At 41.5% G+C, this 22,256-nt stretch overlaps 1 protein-coding gene across 1 annotated transcript in view; it reads right to left on the reverse strand.

The window, feature by feature from the left end:
• Window positions 1–22,256, reverse strand: part of KCNH7 (potassium voltage-gated channel subfamily H member 7) — a 406,542-nt gene that overhangs the window by 10,960 nt on the left and 373,326 nt on the right. Inside the window, exon 11 of the mRNA XM_075933507.1 lies at window positions 16,851–16,950. Within this exon, the coding sequence (XP_075789622.1) occupies window positions 16,851–16,950 (100 nt within the window). The remainder of the gene's footprint in view (window positions 1–16,850; window positions 16,951–22,256) is intronic.

The raw sequence follows: 22,256 nt of genomic DNA on the forward strand, positions 1-22,256 counted from the left end.
GGATCCCTGTCACCATCTGGAGAAACCATGCTGCAAGTGACACAACACAGATGCAGGTGGGCTTACATAGTGTAGCTTTCAGGGGATCCATAGGTTTTGTGGAATGACCCTATCGCCAGCAATTCCTGTCCCCTCACCCTCATGCTTGAACAATGGAGGATAAAGCACCATGAGATAATTCTTGAAGCAATTTCTCCTGTCCTCACCTTTGACCCAAATGTTTTCATGGGAAGTGGGTGATGGAACCCTGTTTTATTGCAGTCCTCCTACAGAGACAATGGGCTTAACTAGTCAAGCCTACATTGACTTGAAACTGAAACATTTTACATGTCCATATTTTTTAACAATTTTATAGTCTCATGGGAATACATGAATCAAAAATTGAAGTCATAGGCACTTTATAAAAGAAAAATTGATCAATGAACTAGTTTACAAAGAGAGATCACCCAGAAAACATTCTGACATAGATGAGAAAAGATCACATAATGGCTGAAGTGAAGAGTATCGTTCTATCATATTTACAGAGTGCCAGTCACGTTAATAGCTAGAGGCACAAAACCAAATTCTGCTTTCAGTTACACTTGTGTAAAATGAGAGTAAATCCCTTGACTTTCCTGCAATTAGTCTGGATTTATATTGGTGAAGCTGATAGCACCTTTTGACACAATGTATCTGTACTTATGGTGCAGTGAACACTTCGGCCCCAATATGTTTTATCTGGGTTCCAGATCCAAAGAAAATAACTTTTGCTCATTAGTTTATCAGCTTCAGACATGTATTCAATGCCATTTTTCCATCTGCTAGTCCTCTCCCTGTGGTCAGAAATTTTAACATGTAGCTTTTCCATTATAAGGTTTCTCCAGCAAGGTTTTCATTTTAGTTTGGGAATGAAATCTTCACAGTAAGGAAAAAACATTAGCACTGAGAATAATCCTATGAAGTTGTATGACTAAAATATGAATTAAAAAGGGAAACTGCATTCTTAGTTTGGCTCTGAACTGCAGGAGCTAATGGAGTTCACAGGGCAATTCAGCTGAAATACATTACAAGAAGTCTCTAGATAATGTTTTATTCAGATGGGGAATGGTCATTTCTGCCTTTTCTAATGAATCCATGTTATTGGATTCATTGGACAGCAGAAAAGTAGCAGTTCAGCAGAAAGGGACTAGGGGATTACAGTGGATGAAAAGCTTGATATGAGTCAACAGTGTGCCCTGGTAGCCAAGAAGGCTAATAGCATATTAGGTTACATTACGAGGAGCATTTCCAGCAGATCTAGAGAAGTGATTATTCTCCTTTATTTGGCACTGGTGAGGCCACATCTGGAGTACTGCATCCAGTTCTGGGGCTCCTGCTCTAGAAAGGATGTGGATGCATTGGAGAGGGTCCAGTGGAGGGCAACCAAAATGATTAGGAGACTGGAGCACATGACCTAAAAGGAGAGGCTGAGGGATTTGGGCTTATTTAGTCTGCAGAAGAGAAGAGTGAGGGGGGATTTGATAGCAGCTTTTAACTACCTGAAGGGAGGTTCCAAAGAAGATGGAGAGAGGCTGTTCTCGGCAGTGACAGATGGCAGAACAAGGAGTAATGGTCTCAAATTACGGTGGGGGAAGTCTATGTTTGATATTAGGAAAAACAATTTCACTAGGAAGGGGGTGAAGCACTGGAATGGATTATCTAGGGAGATGGTGGAATCTCCACCCCTAAAGGTTTTTTAAGTCCTGGCTTGACAAAGCCTTAGCTGGGATGATTTAAATGGGATTGGTCCTGTTTTGGGCAGGGGGCTGGACTCGATGACTTCCTGAGGTCTCTTCCAGACCTAGGATTCTATGATTTGATGATTCTAATGAGCATTGCAGATGACAGGAGTGACTTTTTCTCTGACTGGGATTTTTCTGTGCAGGAATACTTTTCTTAATTTCACTGTCTATTATACAGACTGGCAATTCCAAGTAGACTCTTCTCCTTACTTTCCTCTCACTTTCCCTCCCCTGTTTGACAGCAAGGAAAGTGATTTCTGAAGTGATTATTATCTTCACTACAGAATCACCCCTCTTGTGCTTTCCAATGAGAGGGGTTTCACTTTCTGATTCACACTGCTGGAAACAATTTTTCTAAGGCTGAATATTCTGTTACCTCCCACTTTGCCACACATACTTTCAAATATAATTTCTACCTCTTATGGGACTCGTTTTAGTCTGTGATTTTTTTATATGCCTGCTAAAGGGAACAAATGAACATAACAACACTGGGATGTCCTGATTTACAGAGCAACAGTGTCTGACTTTTCAGCCTTGAAAATAATAAATTCTTTCATTTCAAACTAACTACAGTATGGGAAGGATTGTATCCACTCTATGAGGGAGTCAGGAAAGAAGAATTGGTGACAGGATCAGGCCTTTGAAATGGTTTCCTATTCCAGTGCTTTTCTGAGTCTTCCAGGTGTGACAATTACCAGAGATCAAACATATTTTTTGTCATGCTGATTCAGTAAGTTTGGCGCAGTTCAATGAATGGCAGCCTATGTGAACTGTGATTTCTTTGTATTCAATACCATCACAAACACTGACATTAATAAAATTGACATAGTAATATATTATGTGTGGAGCAGTAGTTGCTTTATTATTATTATTATTGGAATTAGGTTAACTCGACGTTGGCTTAAAGAGTATCCTTCCCAACCCTTGCAGAAAATAATTTACATTGCACATCATGAGACAGATAATCCTTATTGTTAACATTGATTGTACAACTATAACTCTGATCACTGGGCATGACATTTTCTAGACCCTTTTGTAAAATCAATTTAAATACCGCCAGGTAAGTCACTGGAGGAGTGGCACATTCAGAGTATGAAGTAAAGCTGATGGAATGCTCTAAAGCCATCTGCAAATTTTCATTCAGATTCCCAATGGTTGTTTGGTTCAATTTGATAGTCACATATCTTCACATGAAGGGAATTTTGTTTGAAGGAGTGTTTGGAGGATGACTGGTTTCTGTACAGACAATCCATTTATTAGGGTCTACATATTGGATAGGATGGCAGAATTTTTGGAGCGCTTCACAATCCATTGCTAATTTTGTGCACTTAGCAGCTGACCTTCTGTGTTCTGCTGCACAGCATCTCCATACTGATTGTTCTTTACTATGATGACCCTTCATCATTTCTGCCATATATTTCTCAAGGTTATCTCCATCTCTTAGCTTATATTTGCATCTGTTCATTTCCAACATCAGGGTCTGATTCTCCCCAATCATAATTTAGCATAGGCATTCATTTTTCTTATCCATGAGTTACACAAGAACCTTTGTCAGAACCCCATTTAAAAAACATATTTTTTTTCTTGTCAGCAGCATTAACCTCCACAATTGATATCCACCAATCACTATAAAAAAGTCAGACTTTAGCTGCACCTTTATAAATTTTGAAATGACAGGATTTCCCCCACACTTTCTTAAGGGATGTCATAGCTAGCAAGACATTAATAGTAGCCTTCTTCCGATCTCTTTGGAAAAGCCTCCTAGGTTGAATATTTGGAATCCCAGATATTACAATTCATTTACTGCTCTTACAGCTTGTCTTTTAATTGTGATGTCCGCTTGCATTCTGTTTTTTGTTAGTCAACATTCATGTATTTTGTTTTCATCACATTCAGGAATAGCCTATGTTCCTCACAAACTATTTTTACAGACTCCAACATTTGTTGTATTGCATTTGTGGTCGTAACCTGTATCGGAGGTTAGTTAAGAGGTACCCACCAAAAGAAATCACAACTCTTTCCCCTTTGTTAAAATCTTCCAACACGAGTCTCATAATAATTTCTGTGCATGTGTTAAAGAAGTCTGAGGAACAAAATACACGCTGGTCTCACACCCTGCCTAGTGGAAAACTGTTCATTGTAGCCTACTGCTGTTTTCTCCATGGTCTGTTGGTGGTGGTAGAGACTTACAGTGAGTTTATTGAGATTGAATCCTCCTTTCTGCTCATACCCTCCAAAGACAGAGATGTGGGACAGTGTCAAAAACTTCTGAGTAGTCAATGAAGCAATGTTAGAAACTGAACGGCCGATGGACAAAGACGTTCCTGAGTGCAAACTGGGTCAGCCCATTGGCTGCTAGCTTAAAACATAAATTGCAAATTTAAAGATATCATGTTTGTGAAGTCTACTTTACCCAGAATCAATGATTAAAGTTATCATGTTTATGAAGTCCACTGTGTTTTGACTTACCCAGAATCAATGACAATTATATAACTTCTATTCAGAATGGGTTTGAAGAATTGGTACAGAGGAAAGAGAAGAATAACCGCAATGAACTTTGGAATAACGTGAAAACTGTTACGTTTAAAAGGTCAAAGAACATGTTCCAAAAAGACAGTGTCAGACTACACAATAGTTAACTGAAAAAGTGTTATAGCTGGTATTAAAAATGATGTATAGTAAAAGAGAATGGCTCAGAGATGGAAGAATGTAGGCAAAACTATTCACAACCAGTCTATAAGACAAGGGAAAATGCATGGAACTTGATAAGTATAAAGATATTAATAATATAAAGATTAATCACACTGAAAACTGGTAACAAATCTGACCACTGTGAATCTAACATAATAAAAACAAAAGGAAGTATTTCTTCACACAACATCTAGTCAATCTGTGGAACTCCTTGCTAGAGGATGTTGTAAAGACCAGGACTTAAACAAGGTTTAAATGGACCTTTGATCTGAGCTAGTATGGCCATTCTTATGTTCTTAATTTCACATGCCCAGCTATGTTTCGTCAGATCATACAAACACTTGAACCCTGGGGCAGAGCACACTATTGTGTGTGGTGCTAGTGGGCCCCACATGAGAGAGGATGAGTAAAGGTGAGTACTGGTGCATGTGAGGATGAAAGGTTGCCTTTTCTTACAGATGAAAATGACTCAGTGCAACAGGATTCAATCTGAATTTTATGCTATGATTAAAATGCCTTTAATTGGGACCCTTTTAATATTCAACAATAAGAAATCAGCAAAGGAAAGTTATAAGAAGTAAGTTAGGATCCTTCAGGATACATTATTATAAAGGCCAAATGAGGCCAAACCGTACACAGAGAGTAGTTATTAATGGTTCACAATCCTGTTGGAAAAGCATAACAAGTGGAGTTCCGCAGGGGTCTGTTTTGGGACCGGCTCTGTTCAATATCTTCATCAACGATTTAGATATTGGTATAGAAAGTACGCTTATTAAGTTTGCAGATGATAGCAAGCTGGGAGGGGTTGTGACTAATCTGGAAAATAGGGTCATAATTCAAAATGACCTGGACAAATTGGAGAAATGCTCTGAGGTAAATAGGATGAAGTTTAATAAAGACAAATGCAAAGTGCTCCACTCAGGAAGGAACAATCAGTTTCATACATACAGAATGGGAAGTGACGGTCTGGGAAGGAGTACGGCAGAAAGGGATCTAGGGGTTATAGTGGACCACAAGTTGAATATGAGTCAGCAGTGTGATGCTGTTGCAAAGAAAGCAAACATGATTCTGGGATGCATTAACAGATGTGTTGTGAGCAAGACAAGAGAAGTCATTCTTCCGCTCTACTCTGTGCTGGTTAGGCCTCAATTGGAGTATTGTGTCCAGTTCTGGGCACCGCATTTCAAGAAAGATGTGGAGAAATTGGAGAGGGTCCAGAGAAGAGCAACGAGAATGATTAAAGGTCTAGAGAACATGACCTATGAGGGAAGGCTGAAGGAACTGGGCTTGTTTAGTTTAGAAAAGAGAAGACTGAAGGGGGACATGATAGCAGTTTTCAGATATCTAAAAGGGTGTCATAAGGAGGAGGGAGAAAACTTGTTCATCTTGGCCTCTAAGGATAGAACAAGAAGCAATGGGCTTAAACTGCAGCAAGGGAGGTTTAGGTTGGACATTAGGAAAAAGTTCCTAACTGTCAGGGTAGTCAAAAACTGGAGTAAATTGCCCAGGGAGGTTGTGGAATCTCCATCTGTGGAGATATTTAAGAGTAGGTTAGATAAATGTCTATCAGGGATGGTCTAGACAGTATTTGGTCCTGCCATGAGGGCAGGGGACTGGATTTGATGACCTCTCGAGGTCCCTTCCAGTCCTAGTATTGTATGATTCTATGATTCAAATCCTACACTGTGCATCTGCTTCCTGTCCCCATCTCTGCTCTGATTTAGAGAAATGTCTTAACTCACAGTGACTACGTCTACACTTCAAGGTTTTTGCGCAAGTCATCTTTTGTGGAAGAGTTCTTGTGCAAAAACTTCTTGCACAAAAAACACATCCACACCTCAAAGTGCATTGCTTTGGTGATGATGCGCTTTTGCACAAGAGAGCGTCCACACTGCATGGACGCTTTTTCACAAGAAAGCTCTGATGGCCATTCACAGAATGGCCATCAGAGCACCTGTGCTTTTTTGGATAGACTCTATTTGCATAAGAAACCCCTGCAGAGTGTCCACACATGCTTTTTTATACAACAGCTGTAGCACAAAAAGGAGTTATGCCTCGTAAAAGGAGGTTTACCTACACCAGAAAATGCCCTCTGTTCTGCCATTTTACTGCTGATTTACTTGCGCAAAAGCGCATTTGAGATGTGGACGCTCCACAGGTTTTTGCGCAAAAACCTTACAGTGTAGACATAGCCAGTATATCTACATTGCAAATATATGCCCATGCCTGGCCCTGGCCAACTGACTCATGCTTGCAGGGCTCAGGATAAGGGGATGTTTTATTGAAGTGCAGACATTCAGGCTAGCACTGTCCATCAAGCTCTTGGGCCCTCTCAGAGGTCTAGATCTCTAGCCACAGTCTAGACATACCCTCAGTATCTGTTTCATCAGAAATAACTGTACTATCATATAAAATGCACAACAGTGCATGCCTCGTTTACTGGGCTGTTGAATTTTAACACATTCATTTTGGTAAAGAACTTTGAAATCCTCAGATGGAATACACTATGGTAAAGCATTATTATGGAAGATACCATTATTTGAAAGATTCAAGTAGATATATTTTCCAGTGGAAGTAGAATATGCTGGCCTCCACTTTTGCACACATATTTGCAGATGCAAATATCTGCAGTTAAAAACATAAGAACGGCCATACTGGGTCAGACCAAAGGTCCATCTAGCCCAGTTTTCTGTCTACTGACAGTGGCCAATGCCCGATGCCCCAGAGGGAGGGATCACAACAGGCAATCCTCATGTGATCCCTCCCCTGTCACTTAGTTTTTCTGCCAAACCATTTCTGATGACTAATTAGGGAATTTAGATGTGTAAGTACCTGATCTGTGGGGGAGTTTGGTTCTTAGACATCCAAAAGTCCTAGCTGTGAGTACAAAAATGGAAAAGTAATTATGACCAGGTAGAACATTTGGCTCTGTGGCTCTCAAGCAAGCTGACAAAAGCTGTGAAATGCATCATTAAGCCTCAAACTTTGTCCTTAACCAACTTTAATGTGATTGAATACTGCAAAGGTCTCTGAACAACAGGTAATTTTATATCTCAGATGTTCCACACTATCTACACCCAGCAGAGTGAGAATTAAGGACAGCGAGGCAACCTCTCTTTGTTTTTGTTGGCTTAAAGCATCTCATATTTTAATGTGGGATTTTGTTGTGCAGAAATTCCTTGTCTTTAAATGATAAAAAGTTATAGACACAATCTCTGGTCATAATGAAAGAGAATGCTAAGTTCAAATGAATGGTGTTAAAGTAATTGCAGAAATAGCTTCAAATTGGGGAACTAAAAGTGATTCCAGATTTTCATGTTTGGTAATAAAAATGAGGAATGTGAAAAATCCTGAAATCATCATGGATTCATTCAGAGATGAATTTCACAATGATACCACATTTATGTTTTTATGACCCATTTAGATGATGAGACCTTGACCTAAGCCTGGCTGTGTTATCTACCTTCCTATGGGGCTGTTCTGTTCTGAGCCATTGCACCTAAGCTTTCAGACGAAATTAATGAGAAATTAAGATAAAACATTCCCAGAAAGAACTGCTTGGCTTTCAGACAATATATTAGAAGAGAGAAAACTAACCATAATCCTTGCCATTTCTAGAATGCATTGCTAGACTCTCCTGTGTTTGCCAAAGCAAACCTACCATAGCAGAAAACAAGAACACACTAACATCTGTGCACACACATATGAACTAGAAAAGTTTCTTGAACTTGAGAGAAGAATCCACTTTGAACTCCACCAGCTAATTTACCTCATTGAGTGACAGATACTGTATCAATAGGTATCATAGCAATATTTAAAAGATGAGAGATAGGCTTAAAACTTATGTTGGCACAAAATACTTATAATGACTGCTCCCATTAGAAGAGAGAAAAACCTTAAATCCATAAAAAGTTTAACATGTAGATGTTTCAAGCAAAGAAACACTTCCACTCACTTCCACTTCTCTCCAGCTGTCTCCCTGGACCCCAGGAATGCTCAGATATTGTTGGGTGTGGCACCAGATCTGCATTCAGTATAGGCGCATCTACACAGCAGGATTTAACTCAAAATAAGCTATGGAAATTGAGCTACGACAATTGTGTAGCTTATTTTGAAACAGTTTATTTCAAGTTTTGGTGCTATCTACACAGCATTTATTTCGAAATAGAGCACTCTTCCTCCAACTTCCCTTACTTGTACAAAGAGGGTTACAGGAGTTGGAGTAAAAAGTCCTCCAGCTTGACAGTATTTCAACATTATTTCAAAATAACTGCCTGCTGTGTAGATGTGGACTAAGTTATTTCAAAATAATGCTAGTTATTTTGAAATAACGTTGCTATGTAGATGTACCCTATCTGACTTACACTAAGGAAGGAAAGTCAGAAAGACTATTTGGAAACTGATTGCCTGAGAAAGTTGGTTCATACTATTCTCAATAAAAGTTAGTTAAATATTTTTCTTTTCATGGGAGGAAAAAGTATTTTAGATCTTTGCTTTTCTATGGCTAATATTAATGTCAGCAAAATTCTTGGATTTTTAATCTGTCTTTTCCACTGATAACGTGGCACCACCATGCTTGTGATGTAGAACCTATTGCAGAAAGGGGACATTCTTCCTTTATGGGAAGCTAAACATCTTCTCTTTGGGATTCCAGCTCTGTAGCTTGGAGGGATTAAAAAGGGTTAGGGAAACCAGCTAACGTTCTTTCCCTTCTCCCTCCTTCTCAGACCTGCGGGTAAAATAACTACAAGTTTGCATACCTAAAAGCAGTATTAACTGGTGTTGCTTCACCCTCTGGGTTATTAAGATTGTGTTTGTGAACAGCTGCCACAGGAGGCAGTGACTTCAGGAGCTGTGCTGTCCAGGAACCAGTGGGAGGTAAAGAGGTGAAAAGGCAAAGCAGAGGTACAGGGTATTCATGTGGGTCTCCCTTGCCTACTGTAGATCTTGATGTATCTCTAGTTTACACCTTTGGGATCCATGCTGCATGAAGGAAGTAGGAAGGCATTTCCTCTTTTTGCTGAACAAAAGCAAATTGGGTCCTGAGCTCATTAATATTTGGTATAATTGCAACCAGCAGTGTGGGTTCACTTACAATTTTTATTATTCAGAGATCTCTATCCTTTTAGGTTAATTGGAAACAAGTTAGCCCTCACCCACACAAATATATTTTAAAATACATAAATATTTTTCTGCAGGGATGAAAGCTACCATACATTGCATCCACTGAAGCCAATGAGAGTTTACCACTGACTTACAAAGAATGAAGGAATGATGACAAAATACCTCTTTTGGGCTATCAGAGTAAGCCTACTTCATTAATATAGGTGGACAGATAGGGTTGCCTATTATTAAGATTACACAAAACTTCCCATGTGAACATCATGTTTTCAGTTACTTATAATGTTGCCAAACTAACTGCTCAAGCTGAAATTTTGCATTCTGGGTGTCTATCTTGGGCTGAATTTATGTGAATAATTTTTGCCAAAACAGTTAATCTGTTTCCAAGAAAGAGGCTGGGGAAAATATGTTGTTTTGCCTGGAATGGAACCAAAGATTTCTGAGTCCTACTATTACTCTGCTGTCAGTAAATATCTGGCAAAGTGTCACATCCCCCTCCAGTGTTGGTCCACACAGAAGAGAACAGCCTACTACTGCTATCAGTTACTCCATTAGCTCAAGTTGCAAAGGTCTGTGCGGTGGATTTAAAAGCTGCAACCTTGCTGATGACCCTCTGGGTGTCATTATGGTATTACATGATGGAATTTCTATTTTTTAAGTTTGCTTTTTTTAAACAAAAAGAAAATTATTAAGATTGCAAAGACTAGGACTCAAAAGTTAGGAAATGCTAGATTTAAGGTTGCCTGTTCAATATTAATTCATCCCTGCTTGTGTCTATGCATGATCCTACAATCTTTAATTCCATGATCAAATTTTTTTTCCACAGGATCTGTATGTGCAGGATGGGCATGCTCCAGCAATGAACTGGTGTTCTGTTATAAAGGAGACTTTTATCTTGCCTAAAGTGAAAAGTGTGTAGTGAATGAGACAGGGGATTACAGAAGGAGAAAGGAGGGTCTCATGGATGACAGCTGAATGCTGTTGTGGAGAACTGGATTCTCTCTCTGTCTCTTTCACAGAATTCCTATCTGATGTTAAGCCAACTCACCTAAAGCAAACTTTTCACAGGTGGTCATTAAATATGTGTTCCTCATTTTTTTGATGCCTAACTTGATACCAGGCAGCCAGATTTGCAGAGGTGCTGAGCACTCTCTCCTTCAGTTAAATCCATAAGTGCCATTTTTTTGAATATAAAAAGTGCTGTCTACTGCTAAGAACTCCAAACTCTGAGTGAGAGGCATCTCAAATTTGCAGCCAAATTAATGGGGTAACTTTTGATCTTCAATCTCTTTGCTTCAGTTCTCCATTTGTAAAACAAGGATAAAATCTCTCCCCCCCCACCACCTTTCACAAGGATGTTGTGAAGATAAATTAAAGTTTGTGTAGTACTCCAATACTACAGTAATAAATGCCACAGAAAGACTCATGAAGAAATTAATTATTCTGTCTTCAAAGCAGGGTTTGAAAAGTGTACAGTAAATGACGCCTATTGAAGAATAAGGAGAAAACAAAAACTGAGTAGCTACGTAAAGGGGAGCTGAGAGCTATCCCAGGCTGAAGGCCAAGTTGGGGGTCAGCTCCACACTCCTGGAAGGTGTGGGGCCTCAGACTGAAGGGGCGGGGCTGGGAGTTGCCATCCAGACTGCTATGCCTGCCTCAGTACTGCCTGGAGTGAGCTGCACAGTACCCCCACTTCCCCAGGCAGCTCTAAGAGATGTCTGGAATGTGCTGATGACAATTCAAAGGGCTTGGGGTGCAGCCATTCCTGCAGCAGTTGGAGTTTAGGTTGCTTTGAATCACCAGGCCCTAAGGCAATTGTCCTTTTTGCCCCTCCTTCCCTCCTCCCTCTCCTTCCCCCATCAGCGGGCCTGGCAATTTACAAATGAGCATCATGTATTCTATGCATTGAATAAAGCAGGGGTGTCCTGGAAAAATAGTATGTGATCATGGAACTAAAGTTTGTTATGATGCACAGATACAAGGGGTTTGAATTAAAGTCGTACAGAGAGCCTTAATTTGGTATTTCCTAACTTTTGAGTGCCTGACTTTGCAACCTTACTAGTGCTCTTTCACTACTGCTTTTTAGTGTGTAATTTTATAGCACCCACAGTGTATATACTCAGCAAATGGGACACAGCAGGCAAATATAGGATAGATAACATTTCCATAAAGATTTTCCTTCCTGTAGGGCTGTTGCTACACTTCAAAGGCAGAGGTGCCTACCAACTAATCGAATAATCAATTACCCAATACTTAACTTCCTCACCACAAACAGGGGCTGGTTCCGGAGCAGCCACTGTTCATGGTGGCCAGCCTCATCCACCGAGAACAGAGACTGCTCGGCAGCAGCCCCCGTCCATGGCCGCCCTGGTCACCAGGATCAGAGGCTGCTCCAGCACCAGCCCCTGTTTGTGGCAGACAGGGCCAAGCAGTTCTAGCTTGTTCTGATTGCTGTGCCTCTGGATTTTAAATGTAATAAGAGCCTGGCAGCTGTTTCTACATTTAAAATGCAGAGTCGCAGCGCAGATGGCTCCCGGAGCCAGCACAAGCCTGGACTGCTCAGTTTCAGCTCAAGCTGGCTCCTGGAGCTACAACTGCTATGGCTCTGCAGAGGGGTCCTACTGACTAATAGTATAGTCAATACAAATTGTATCAACTATATGATTAGCCTGATACTTGCATTTTAACATCCTTATCCAGAAGGCTACAGTTCATGGGAGAAGTGCTTCAGTATCAGGCTCTTGAAGGAGATGAGTTAATCTGGCACAGGCTGCAATAGGAGCAGATGGATGTGATGGACTACCTGACTATTAGGGTACGTCTACACAGAGTACTGATGTTATTTCGAAATAACATAGTGTATGTATGCACTACAAACCTTTATTTCAAAATAATGTTGAACTGGGGACTTCTTACTTCCGCTCATGGTAACCCTCATTTCATGAAGAATAAGGGAAGTCGAAGGAAGAGTATTCTTCCTTCAACTTCCTGCTGTGTAAACAGCACCAAAAGCTGAGTTAAGCTATTTTGACATAAGCTACACAATTGACATAGCTGAAGTTGTGTAGCTTAATTTGACTTTAGCCTTGCTGTGTAGACATGCTCTTATAATTTTGCTGTCAGGGATTCTTTGTAAAACATAGGATTTGAGGAACACACTTCTTGCTTCCTATCCAGGTGAATGCAGTCAGTAGGAGTCAGACGGATTTCCTTTGGTGGGCTCTTAAAATGAAACCCAAGACAATAAATATTCCCTGTCAAGAGTTAAGTGCCTCCTCCTGGACTGGTTGCAAATAAGTTGACACAAAAACTATATTAAACTACCTGAATCAAAAGTAATCATAGAGCAATACGACTCTCACTAAATTCTGTTCACTCTAAAGATTAGAGGAATGGGCCAGATTTTGATCTCTCTTACACTGATGAAAATCCAGTGTCAGGGACTGACAGACTTGCTGAGCCCCAGCTCCTTGCTTTTGGTAAGGGTGGGGCTTCAAGCAGAAGGGGCAGGGCTGGGGCTGGTGCCAGCTCTCAGAGCCGCCCGAAGCATGCTGCATGGGCACTCCAGTGTCGATTTAAAGGGCCATGGGCTCCGATTGCTGCCATAGTAGTGGTGGCAGCTGGGAGTCCCAGGCTCTTTTGAATTGCCAGGCCCTGGGTAGTTGCCCACTTGTCCCCTGCTTCACCACATCTGTGGGCCTGGTATAGAGTTATTCTGTTTACATCGAGGATATCAGCATTGCATTCCAGTTACTACATCTAAGAGGGTGTACTTAACATGATCATCCTTCCTGGAGTAATTTTCTGCTTGGAATGCATAGTGTTCACATCTGATTGCCTTTTGGGATTTACCCTATTTCTGGGTGCATGCCTGGTCACAACCAAAGCATCTGATAACTTCAGGTAAGGGCAGAATGAATACCAGGGTAACATGGAGAACATCTCTTCATGGTATAAATGATTAGATGCTGGAATGGACCCAATGAGGTGAAGTTCCTAGAGACACCATCAATGTCAGTGTTAATAAACAAAAGTAACTCACACCAGAGTGAATAATGATGTAGGGATTCTGACTAGTAGACTAGAAGTGTGTTTTTTCAAAGCCCTAATACACATGGATATAAACTGTCAGGTCTAAATTCTGGTCATGACTTCACTGCAGTGACTTTCTTTATGCCACTTATGGCGCAGAGGATTTTCAGGCTGGCTTTATTGAGTCTGAAGATGGCCTGGGCCAGCATAGGTGGGGGGAGTAGAAGGACTCTTCAGCACTTCTGAATCCTGTCCCCTTCTCCTGGCCCAGTAGGCCCTGAGATTGGGATAACGTCAACTAAGCAGTTGAGAGGGAGAGAGAGGAGGAAATGTGAAAAGAAAAAAACCTTCCCCTGTGTGTGGGTCAGGGGATAAAAGGGCAGGGAAGGTACTATACTACCCCACTGCCTCTCACCTGTTTAGGTTGAGGAGAAAGTGTCACCCTGTCTGGCAGCTCTGCTTACAAACTCTCAACCAATAGCACTGTTGGGACATGCAATCTTGGTAAGAATACCTGTGGATGACTGTCAGTCATCTGTAGCAACAGGCTTCTCTGGTGGTGCCTGCATATGCACAGGGACTACAACACTATTCCCAAAGGCTGGGCTGGGATAAGAATCATGGAATCCCCTGGGAAGTCTGAGGGTAAAGCTGCCAGGTAGTGGACATGTGGCAACTCTAGAATGGTCTCTCTCAGGATTCCAATTGCTCTTGGTAACCAGACTCTGGCTGGGCTACAGAATTGCAGGTAGTGCTGCACCACATAGCTCTCTGGGACTGAGGGTGAGCGATTAAGGAATAAACAATGACAGAGCCCATACATAACTAAGATCAGATACATGGTGACTCATCTAGAATATGCTGGAAATGTGTTAGAGGTGGAGTAAGACAGTTTTACTTCACCCACAAGAGAGTAAAGTGCTTGGTTCAGCAAATCATAAACTACCTTGACTGAATTAATTGTCCCATTTCTAGGAAAGGAAGAAAGTACATACTGGAGATAAATCATAAAGAGTTGTGAGATATTGTGTAAATCCCTGATGAAACTATGAAGCTGTTGAAAAAAAGAGTTACCAGGGCAACAAGGTCTAAATCAGACTTACATGAACTGAAGGGAGAGAGAAACACAAATCTATGTTTAGTAGTCCACAGGGGAGAAGATCTGAAACTACTGTATGCTCACACCAAAGAGGGAAAAGTGCAATTTCAAACAGCATAATTTGCTACTTGGTCAACAGCTAAATGGGAAGCACAAGCATGAGTTCTATATTTCTATTAAAAAGAGCTCCCCCTCATTAAGATAAAGAATCTAAGTTCAGTACCATACTGAAGGGGCAACACAAACAACTGATTGTATAAATCATTAAGACTTTACTGAGATTTATAGCTTCAGAGCCTCATAACAGCATGGATGGATGCTTAGATGTTAGAGTTTATAGTTGTGAAGCTAGAAAATTACCTTTAAAAGTAATCTTTAGGTCACATTTTATCTAGACAGTAATGATATTGATCAGAAATGTGCTATACATCTCCTAAATTACTTCATAGAATCTGTTCCAAACTGATTATGGAGGGCTAAGTTATAATGAGCCAAATTATGTTCTAACATCTTCCCTGAGATGTGGAAGGCCTTGAAATCAGTAGAACTGCCATAGTTCTTCACAGAACAACAAAGGCCCAGGGACAGGCAACAGAATAACAATGTATGTGGATTCCATGTGCACCACTACTCTGTTACAGTTTTGCCACAGGGCAGGGAAAAAGTGTGCTGGTTGAACCAAAACTATACACACTCCCTGGTTACCCTCTCTTCTCTTTTGTGTCCCCTTCTCTAGAGATGGAGTTTCTCTCTCCAGTGTGACTCAGCCAGCCAGATAACAGAATTAACAGAATTGAAGGGTAGGGTACCATTCATTTCTCTTCTCTCCCCATGACATGCTATTTTCATTGACAAAACGGTGGCAAATGACATCCTGTCAAAAGCATTGTGAAAGAATGCCAAGAATCAGGAGACTGCTTAGTGAGACTCATAATTTAGCAGGCAAAGACTACCAGTAAAGCTACCACATATAGGTTTTGCCACCCCCGGCATCTGAGCAGGCTATTCACAATTCCACAGGCGGCATAGTCTGGCACATCACTTGCATATTATGTAGGTGGCAGGGTCGGTTCTCTCATAGGAAACATGAAGGTTATCCAGGTTAGGCACCTCTGTCAATAGATTCTTATAATGAGCAGATAAAATATTTCATGGGGAAATTTTCCTGTCAGAGGTGTCACTGTGGCTTACTGCCTCAAAGATGCTTCTTTGATGACATGGTAACATGATTTTAGCCAGGCACACACTGGGCTAAAGTCCTTCTTCCAGCACTTTACCTGTCCTTTATTTATCATCAGCAAGTCTTTGGCTCCCAAACTAGTGCTGCCCTGCATATAGGATTGGCCTTTAACAATGGAACACGAAAGGCAGAATGGGACAAATGCCAGAAACTTTGATTTCTCAAATAAATAATTGGACACCCACACCAAAATTAAAGATTTGGATTCACCCAGTTCCAAAGAAAGTCATACAAGTCTTAATTTAGCTCCCCTCGTGAGTACTGCTGTTCTAACCAAAGCCCTTGGTATTTGTGATCTCTTCATGTTGGTGACAAGAGTTAATCTTTGGCCAAGTACTCCTCTCCATTATGATTACTCCCATAGCCTTTTATGTTACTTTTAAGTGTAGAAAATGCCACCCTAAGACCTGCCAAGAGACTCATTTGCACATTGCCAGTTGAGGCACAAATTCATCTAGGCCGAGCATAGATACTGTACATTGCAAACTAAATACTATAATTCCCGGGGTATCACAGGAACTGAGAAACACTAGCCTGTATCAAACTCAACATTACTATTTATTGGAAGAAAAAACAATAATGCTACTAATAAAAATCCAGTTGACTAGAATCTCCAAAGGCTTTTAATGATATTCTAGGATATGATTATATAGAAATGGGATCTATAGTGATGGTTGAGGAGCCCTGGGAAGGTGGAGCTGATATCCATGTCCGTGTGTGATTATTTTCAGAGCCACTGCAGAGAACTCCCTGCCTGTTGGGCAACAAAACCATGAGTAGCTCACAAGTAATTGCTGCCATGGAACCTTCATGTATCTGGGATACCCAGTGAAAAGGATACCTTAGTAAATATCAATGAATAATGTCCCAGTGCTGTCTATTTAATATAAGACATTAAGTTAATTACCTTGCTCTACTTCACTTTCAAAAGACAATTTCCTTCTTCGAAGTTTGCAGTTATCTCCATCCGAATCATTAGTGGTTTGTGATCTTATTATGAGATCAGCCTTGATTAAATGAAACATGTAATGCAATGACAGATTAGTCCCATTTGAAAACAGCATATTATCAATAGGCGATTGACTGTTAATCATGTTCCAGTTTTAAGGAAGGCAAGATTACACTCCTCAGTCTGGATCAACTGGAAACACTATTGGCATAGACCAATATTAATAATAAAATTATCATCTGGATGGAATAATTCTACAGTGTCACCATCTAATGGGGAAATAATAATGTCCAGACAAATTAGTTTGTTATAATGCATGAGTGTATTGTCATCAGCTCCTAAGCTTCTTGGAATGGTATTCTAAGTAACAAAGCTTTGTGAAGTTAAATAAGAAAAAAAAAATTAAAATAAGCTCTTACAAAGAATGTGTATTATTGCAGGCAGTAATGTGGTAACTGATTATAATTAGCTGTGATGTTTAATTACATAGTAATGATTAAAAAGGTTACGTTTTACAACAATAAATATCAGGTTGATAAACACCATGTATTTTACTCTATTTTCTGTCCAGACCCTCCCTTCCTCCTTCTCTGATTCAGCTCATTGAAATATTTTTTCTGTAGCTGAAAATTGTGGTGTCTCTTTTTATCTTATGTTGTTGTCTACTTGAAGTTCCAGCTTCTGATTTTTGTGGCAGAAATGGTTTCAAGAAGCATTTAGAACATTTGAAGGGTTTGTTTTTTTTGGTGTCACTAACATGCTGACAATGTATTTAAAAACAAATAATATGTCATGAAGACAGTGCAGTGTGTGAATATGCACAAAGAATGGGCTTTGGATCCACTTTCCTTCCTCGTACTGGAAGGAATGCCTATCAGGTACGTTGCTTGGTCATGTGACTGGGCTGGGACAAAGGGGTGTTGAAACATTTACTGCTATTGCTACCACTCTCACTGTAGTCCTGAAGAATTAAGGTTTAGATGGACTTCACAATGGTACCCATGGTTGGAATAATGGAGGAAAGAAAAGAAGGTAGAACTAGTTCAGGGATAGACAGGCACAGGCATCTCTTGGCCAAATAAAACTGGGACTGCATAGAGTTTCCAAAAGCACATTGGTCACAAACATGCTGATTGCATCATTTACATATTATTTTGAGAATTACCATAATCAGCGAATTACTAGTTAAGACCCTGTTTCCACAAGCTCCTAGGCATGGGTGTCTTCCCACCATGTGGAGCCCCAAAGGTGTCTCTAGTTGAATCTTCACTTGAGGGATGAGGATAAAGCAGTTATAAGCAATAGCTTATGGCAATGGAAACATCTTGAAGAAGCTAATGTGTGTGGGGTGGAGGGAATTGGTGGGAGGGGACTGTCTTTGGGTTCTACATCAAGGATTTTTGACACACATGATTGATAGAATTTCATTTTAACTCTCAATGAGCCTCCAAATAGAAAAATATTTATAAAACATTATAGAGATGGAAGTACAGGAAATAGCTGCTTACTCTGCCTTGTCATTCATAACTAATTTGATCCTCATGAACAGAGGTGGGCAATAATTTTTGATGGGGGCCACTCCATGATTCTGGAAAGTGGTCAAGGGCTGCAATTTTCTCTAGAGGGGGTACGGGGTTTGGGATGGAGGTTGGGAGTAGAAGGGAGCTTGGGGTTGGGGACTGGGCTGTAGGAGACAGTCTGAGAGGGAGTTTGGGTGAAGTAGGGGGTTATGACCAGGAGCAAAAGATTGGGATGCAGGGTCTGGGAGGGAGTAGGGGTGCAGGAGTGAATTTTGAGTTGGGGAAGTAGTGTAGGAGAGGGTGCAGGGTCTGGGAGGGAATTGCAAACCAGGGCAGGATGTGTGTGCATAGGTTTTGAATTGTGACCTAGGGCAGCAGAGGGCAGTGACCTGGGGCAGGGAGCTGGGTTGCGGGAGGCAGGCTCTGGCCAGGAGTCACTTACCTTAGGTGGCTCCCAGCCAGCAGGCCAACAGGGTCCCCGAGGCAGGCTCCCTCCTGCAGCAGCCCTAGGCTGCTCAAGGAGGTTCCCTCTATGTGCTGCTCAGGGCCATGCATCCCGGGGGGGGGGGGGGGGGGGGAAACAAGACACTTTGCACACTACTCTGCCCCCTGGCCAATCATTGCAGCTAGAGCTAGGAGCGGGGGAGTGTGCAAAGTCTCTCACTCCCACCAGGGTCACGCAGCACCTAGAGGAAACCACCACCCATTGTGAATAGTTGGTGGTTCACTCTGTGCACTATGTGTCCCTGGTGGGGGATGGGAGGAGACTTCGCACCCTCCCTCACCCCAGGCCTATTGGAGGCTGGAAGCAGGTCTCTCACCCCCTGCTCTCCTGCCAGGGGCTTGCCTCACTGTTCAAAATGGCTGGCAGCTCCCTCAAGGTGCCCTGCACCCTCAGCAGAGGGAAGCCACCAGCTGTTTTGAACAGCCTCAGGGTCTCAATAGGGCAGGTCGTGGGCTGGATCAAACAGTTTGTCAGACCTGCAGGCCATATCTTGCTCACCTTTGCTCAAGAAGCTCTCAAATATGTCGTTTCAGGTCTAGCTTTGATGTATCAGGAAAGTATGTTACATCTAACATTTAAATAACAGTGATGATCTTTCCAAAGCAGAGATATAATATGCACAAAAAGGAAATTTTGCAAAGAAAATAATACAATTTTGATGAAAGAAGACTCAGCTTCAAAAAGAACATGATTTGTACTATAAAGTGACTTTTAAATATAAATATTTTTTAAACTGGAACATAAGTAACACCTCTCTGGTTTGTATTTTGCTGATCAGCAACCCTCTTGCCCAGCATTTGCATATGAAATCCCAGTGGCCTCTGTTGCCCATATCTCAGCTTGAATTCAGGAATAAAGAACTATGAAGAGGTCTTTGCACACTAAGGCTGTATTAATTCTACTTTAAAATATACTGGAAAACTTGGTATAACTTGACTTATATCCGGAATAATTAAACCTAAACTATTTTTTCGAATACACAACTAAAAAGGGGCCACTGGGCAGTTAGGTCCACGTTTTCTGGACATGGCTAGGTGCACTTCTACAGCATTATGTGGAAAGCAAAGCTATCTGGGTAATAGCTTCTCTCTTGCTTCTCCTGTGTTGTGATAGTGAGGCCTACACATTTTTTCCTAAAAGTGAGCTTAACCATGATAAGTGAATAAAATGTTATAAAATGTCACCATAACCAACAAATGTGGAAGAGACAGAAAGACTGAATTAGTCCAAAGAGAAAGGCCTATTGGTATAATTCAAGTCCTGTGTTTTAAGTCATGCCTGAGAAACAAAAGTAGTATAAGACTGAAAATTAGTTAGCTGAAATTGGTATATTGGAAATTAGACCTAATTAGTGGATAAAACAATGAAAGTATGGGCTATTCTGCCCATCCTGTCCTTTTGGCACCCTTCAAAAGGAACTCAGGTGAGTGAGCTGGCTACCACAGCACTGGCTAGCTGAAATACAAAGAGGAGAAGGAGTAAGGTTCACTATCATGGTTACCACCCCCACTATCTTCTAAATCCCCATCCTAATCCTAAAAGAGTCTTAACCAGACTGGGTCAAAGACCAGCAGCTAGGTGACATTGCCACCTCCATTGCCCCTCTGTAAATCTTAAGCACTACCTAGAATGTAAGGCTTTGATACTCCTTCCTCCCCTCCTCCCCACACCACCGGCATCTTTACTTTCCTTGCCCACTTTACTCCTTTGCTGCCCCCTAGGGGACTCTGCGTGTGTGTGTGTGCGTGTGTGCGTGTGTGAGCGAGATGTGGGGGGGAGTAAGGAGCAATATCAGCACTGCCTGAATCCAGGTCATTTTTCCTCACCAAAGCTGTGCAAGATGAGGGCAGAGAGCAGCAATTCCTGAGGCTTGCCTCACAACATAGCCCAGATAGGGAAAATGACCTGGATGCATGGAGTGCTTTGTGTTGCTCCTTGCTGTCAACCTCACAGACCTCTAGGGGATTGTGGAGGAATATTGGGGGGAGGGTGAGTAGTGTCTCAGTGTCACTGCTCTCTCTTCCCCCCCCCCCCACTGAGTGCTCCTGCCCCCATCATAGACCCCAGGGAGCAGTTCCTGACATGACACTTGACAGTACTTGCTCTTGTGCTGCTGGATGGTTCCCCCTTGACCATGGGGCAGCTGCCCAGGTAGTGTACCCATAAGGTCAACCCTGAGTGCATCTCAACTCACTTCCTCTCTTTTCCCCCAAAAGGACAGTCTTTACCATTTTTAATACCTTCTAAAAGATGGTCAGATGTGGGAGAGGAGAGAAGGAATGCAGGTTCTAGTAAAGTGATAGAAATGTAGCCGTGTTAGTCTGGTCTAGCCGAAACAAAAAAAACAGGACTATGTAGCACTTTAAAGACTAACAAGATGGTTTATTAGGTGATGAGCTTTCGTGGGCCAGACCCACTTCCTCAGATCAAATAGTGGAAGAAAATTGGTACTTTAAGGTACTAATAAAGACTCTCCACAATTAAAGGGAAAGGGAACAAGGAAAATCGTTAAAACAAAAGCCTTAATACTTTTCTGTATCTTTAATAAAAAAGTTTAAAAGATTTTTAATGGTGTGTTTGCCATGACGCAAAGCAGGCTGAGCTTTCTGAATACCAACCTCAAACCTTGTTAAAAAGTATTAAAGGTTGGGCAGTGATAGGGTCCTGTTACAAATTTTGTCTCTTCAGGCCCATTTATTCCATCCAAATGAATTTTTGACAACCCAAGATGTACCTAAGGGGTTAATGCATACTCAGAAGCTGCTGTCTTGGCAAACTGGCTTTTTCTCCCCCACAAAGTTGATTTATATTTATTTACTCCTGGGGGAACTCTGTACCACTCTGCACACGCAGAATTCATGTTCCACACAAACTGCATTTCTCTGCAGAAAATACATTCTGCTGGAGAGGTGCTGCAGTTCTATCCTTCACCCACCAGTGACTGCTGTAGTGCCAGATCAGAGGGCAGTGAGCTCAGAGCCACAGCAGTCAGCAGCCAATAGGGAGAGCAGAGGTTGCTTTTCTCAGAGCAATATGCCTACGGGGCCAGGTAAGGGGGAATGTGGTATGTGGGGAGACACTTGGCACTTGGGACTTCTGGGAGATCAGATAGACTAGGGGTCAGAAAGCCTAGTGGAGAGGAACAGACTGGGAGTGCAGGGACACTGGGGTGTGGTAGGTGCAGGATCAAATGGGGCAAGGTGAGAAACCTCGGCCTTTAACTCTTAAGTCAGAAGGTGGGGAGAGGAAAAAGAAATAAAAGTACAGGCAGTCCCCGGGTTACGTACAAGATAGGGACTGTAGGTTTGTTCTTAAGTTGAATCTGTATGTAAGTCGGAA

Source organism: Pelodiscus sinensis, chromosome 7 (assembly GCF_049634645.1).
Source record: "Pelodiscus sinensis isolate JC-2024 chromosome 7, ASM4963464v1, whole genome shotgun sequence".
NCBI lineage: Eukaryota > Metazoa > Chordata > Testudines > Trionychidae > Pelodiscus > Pelodiscus sinensis.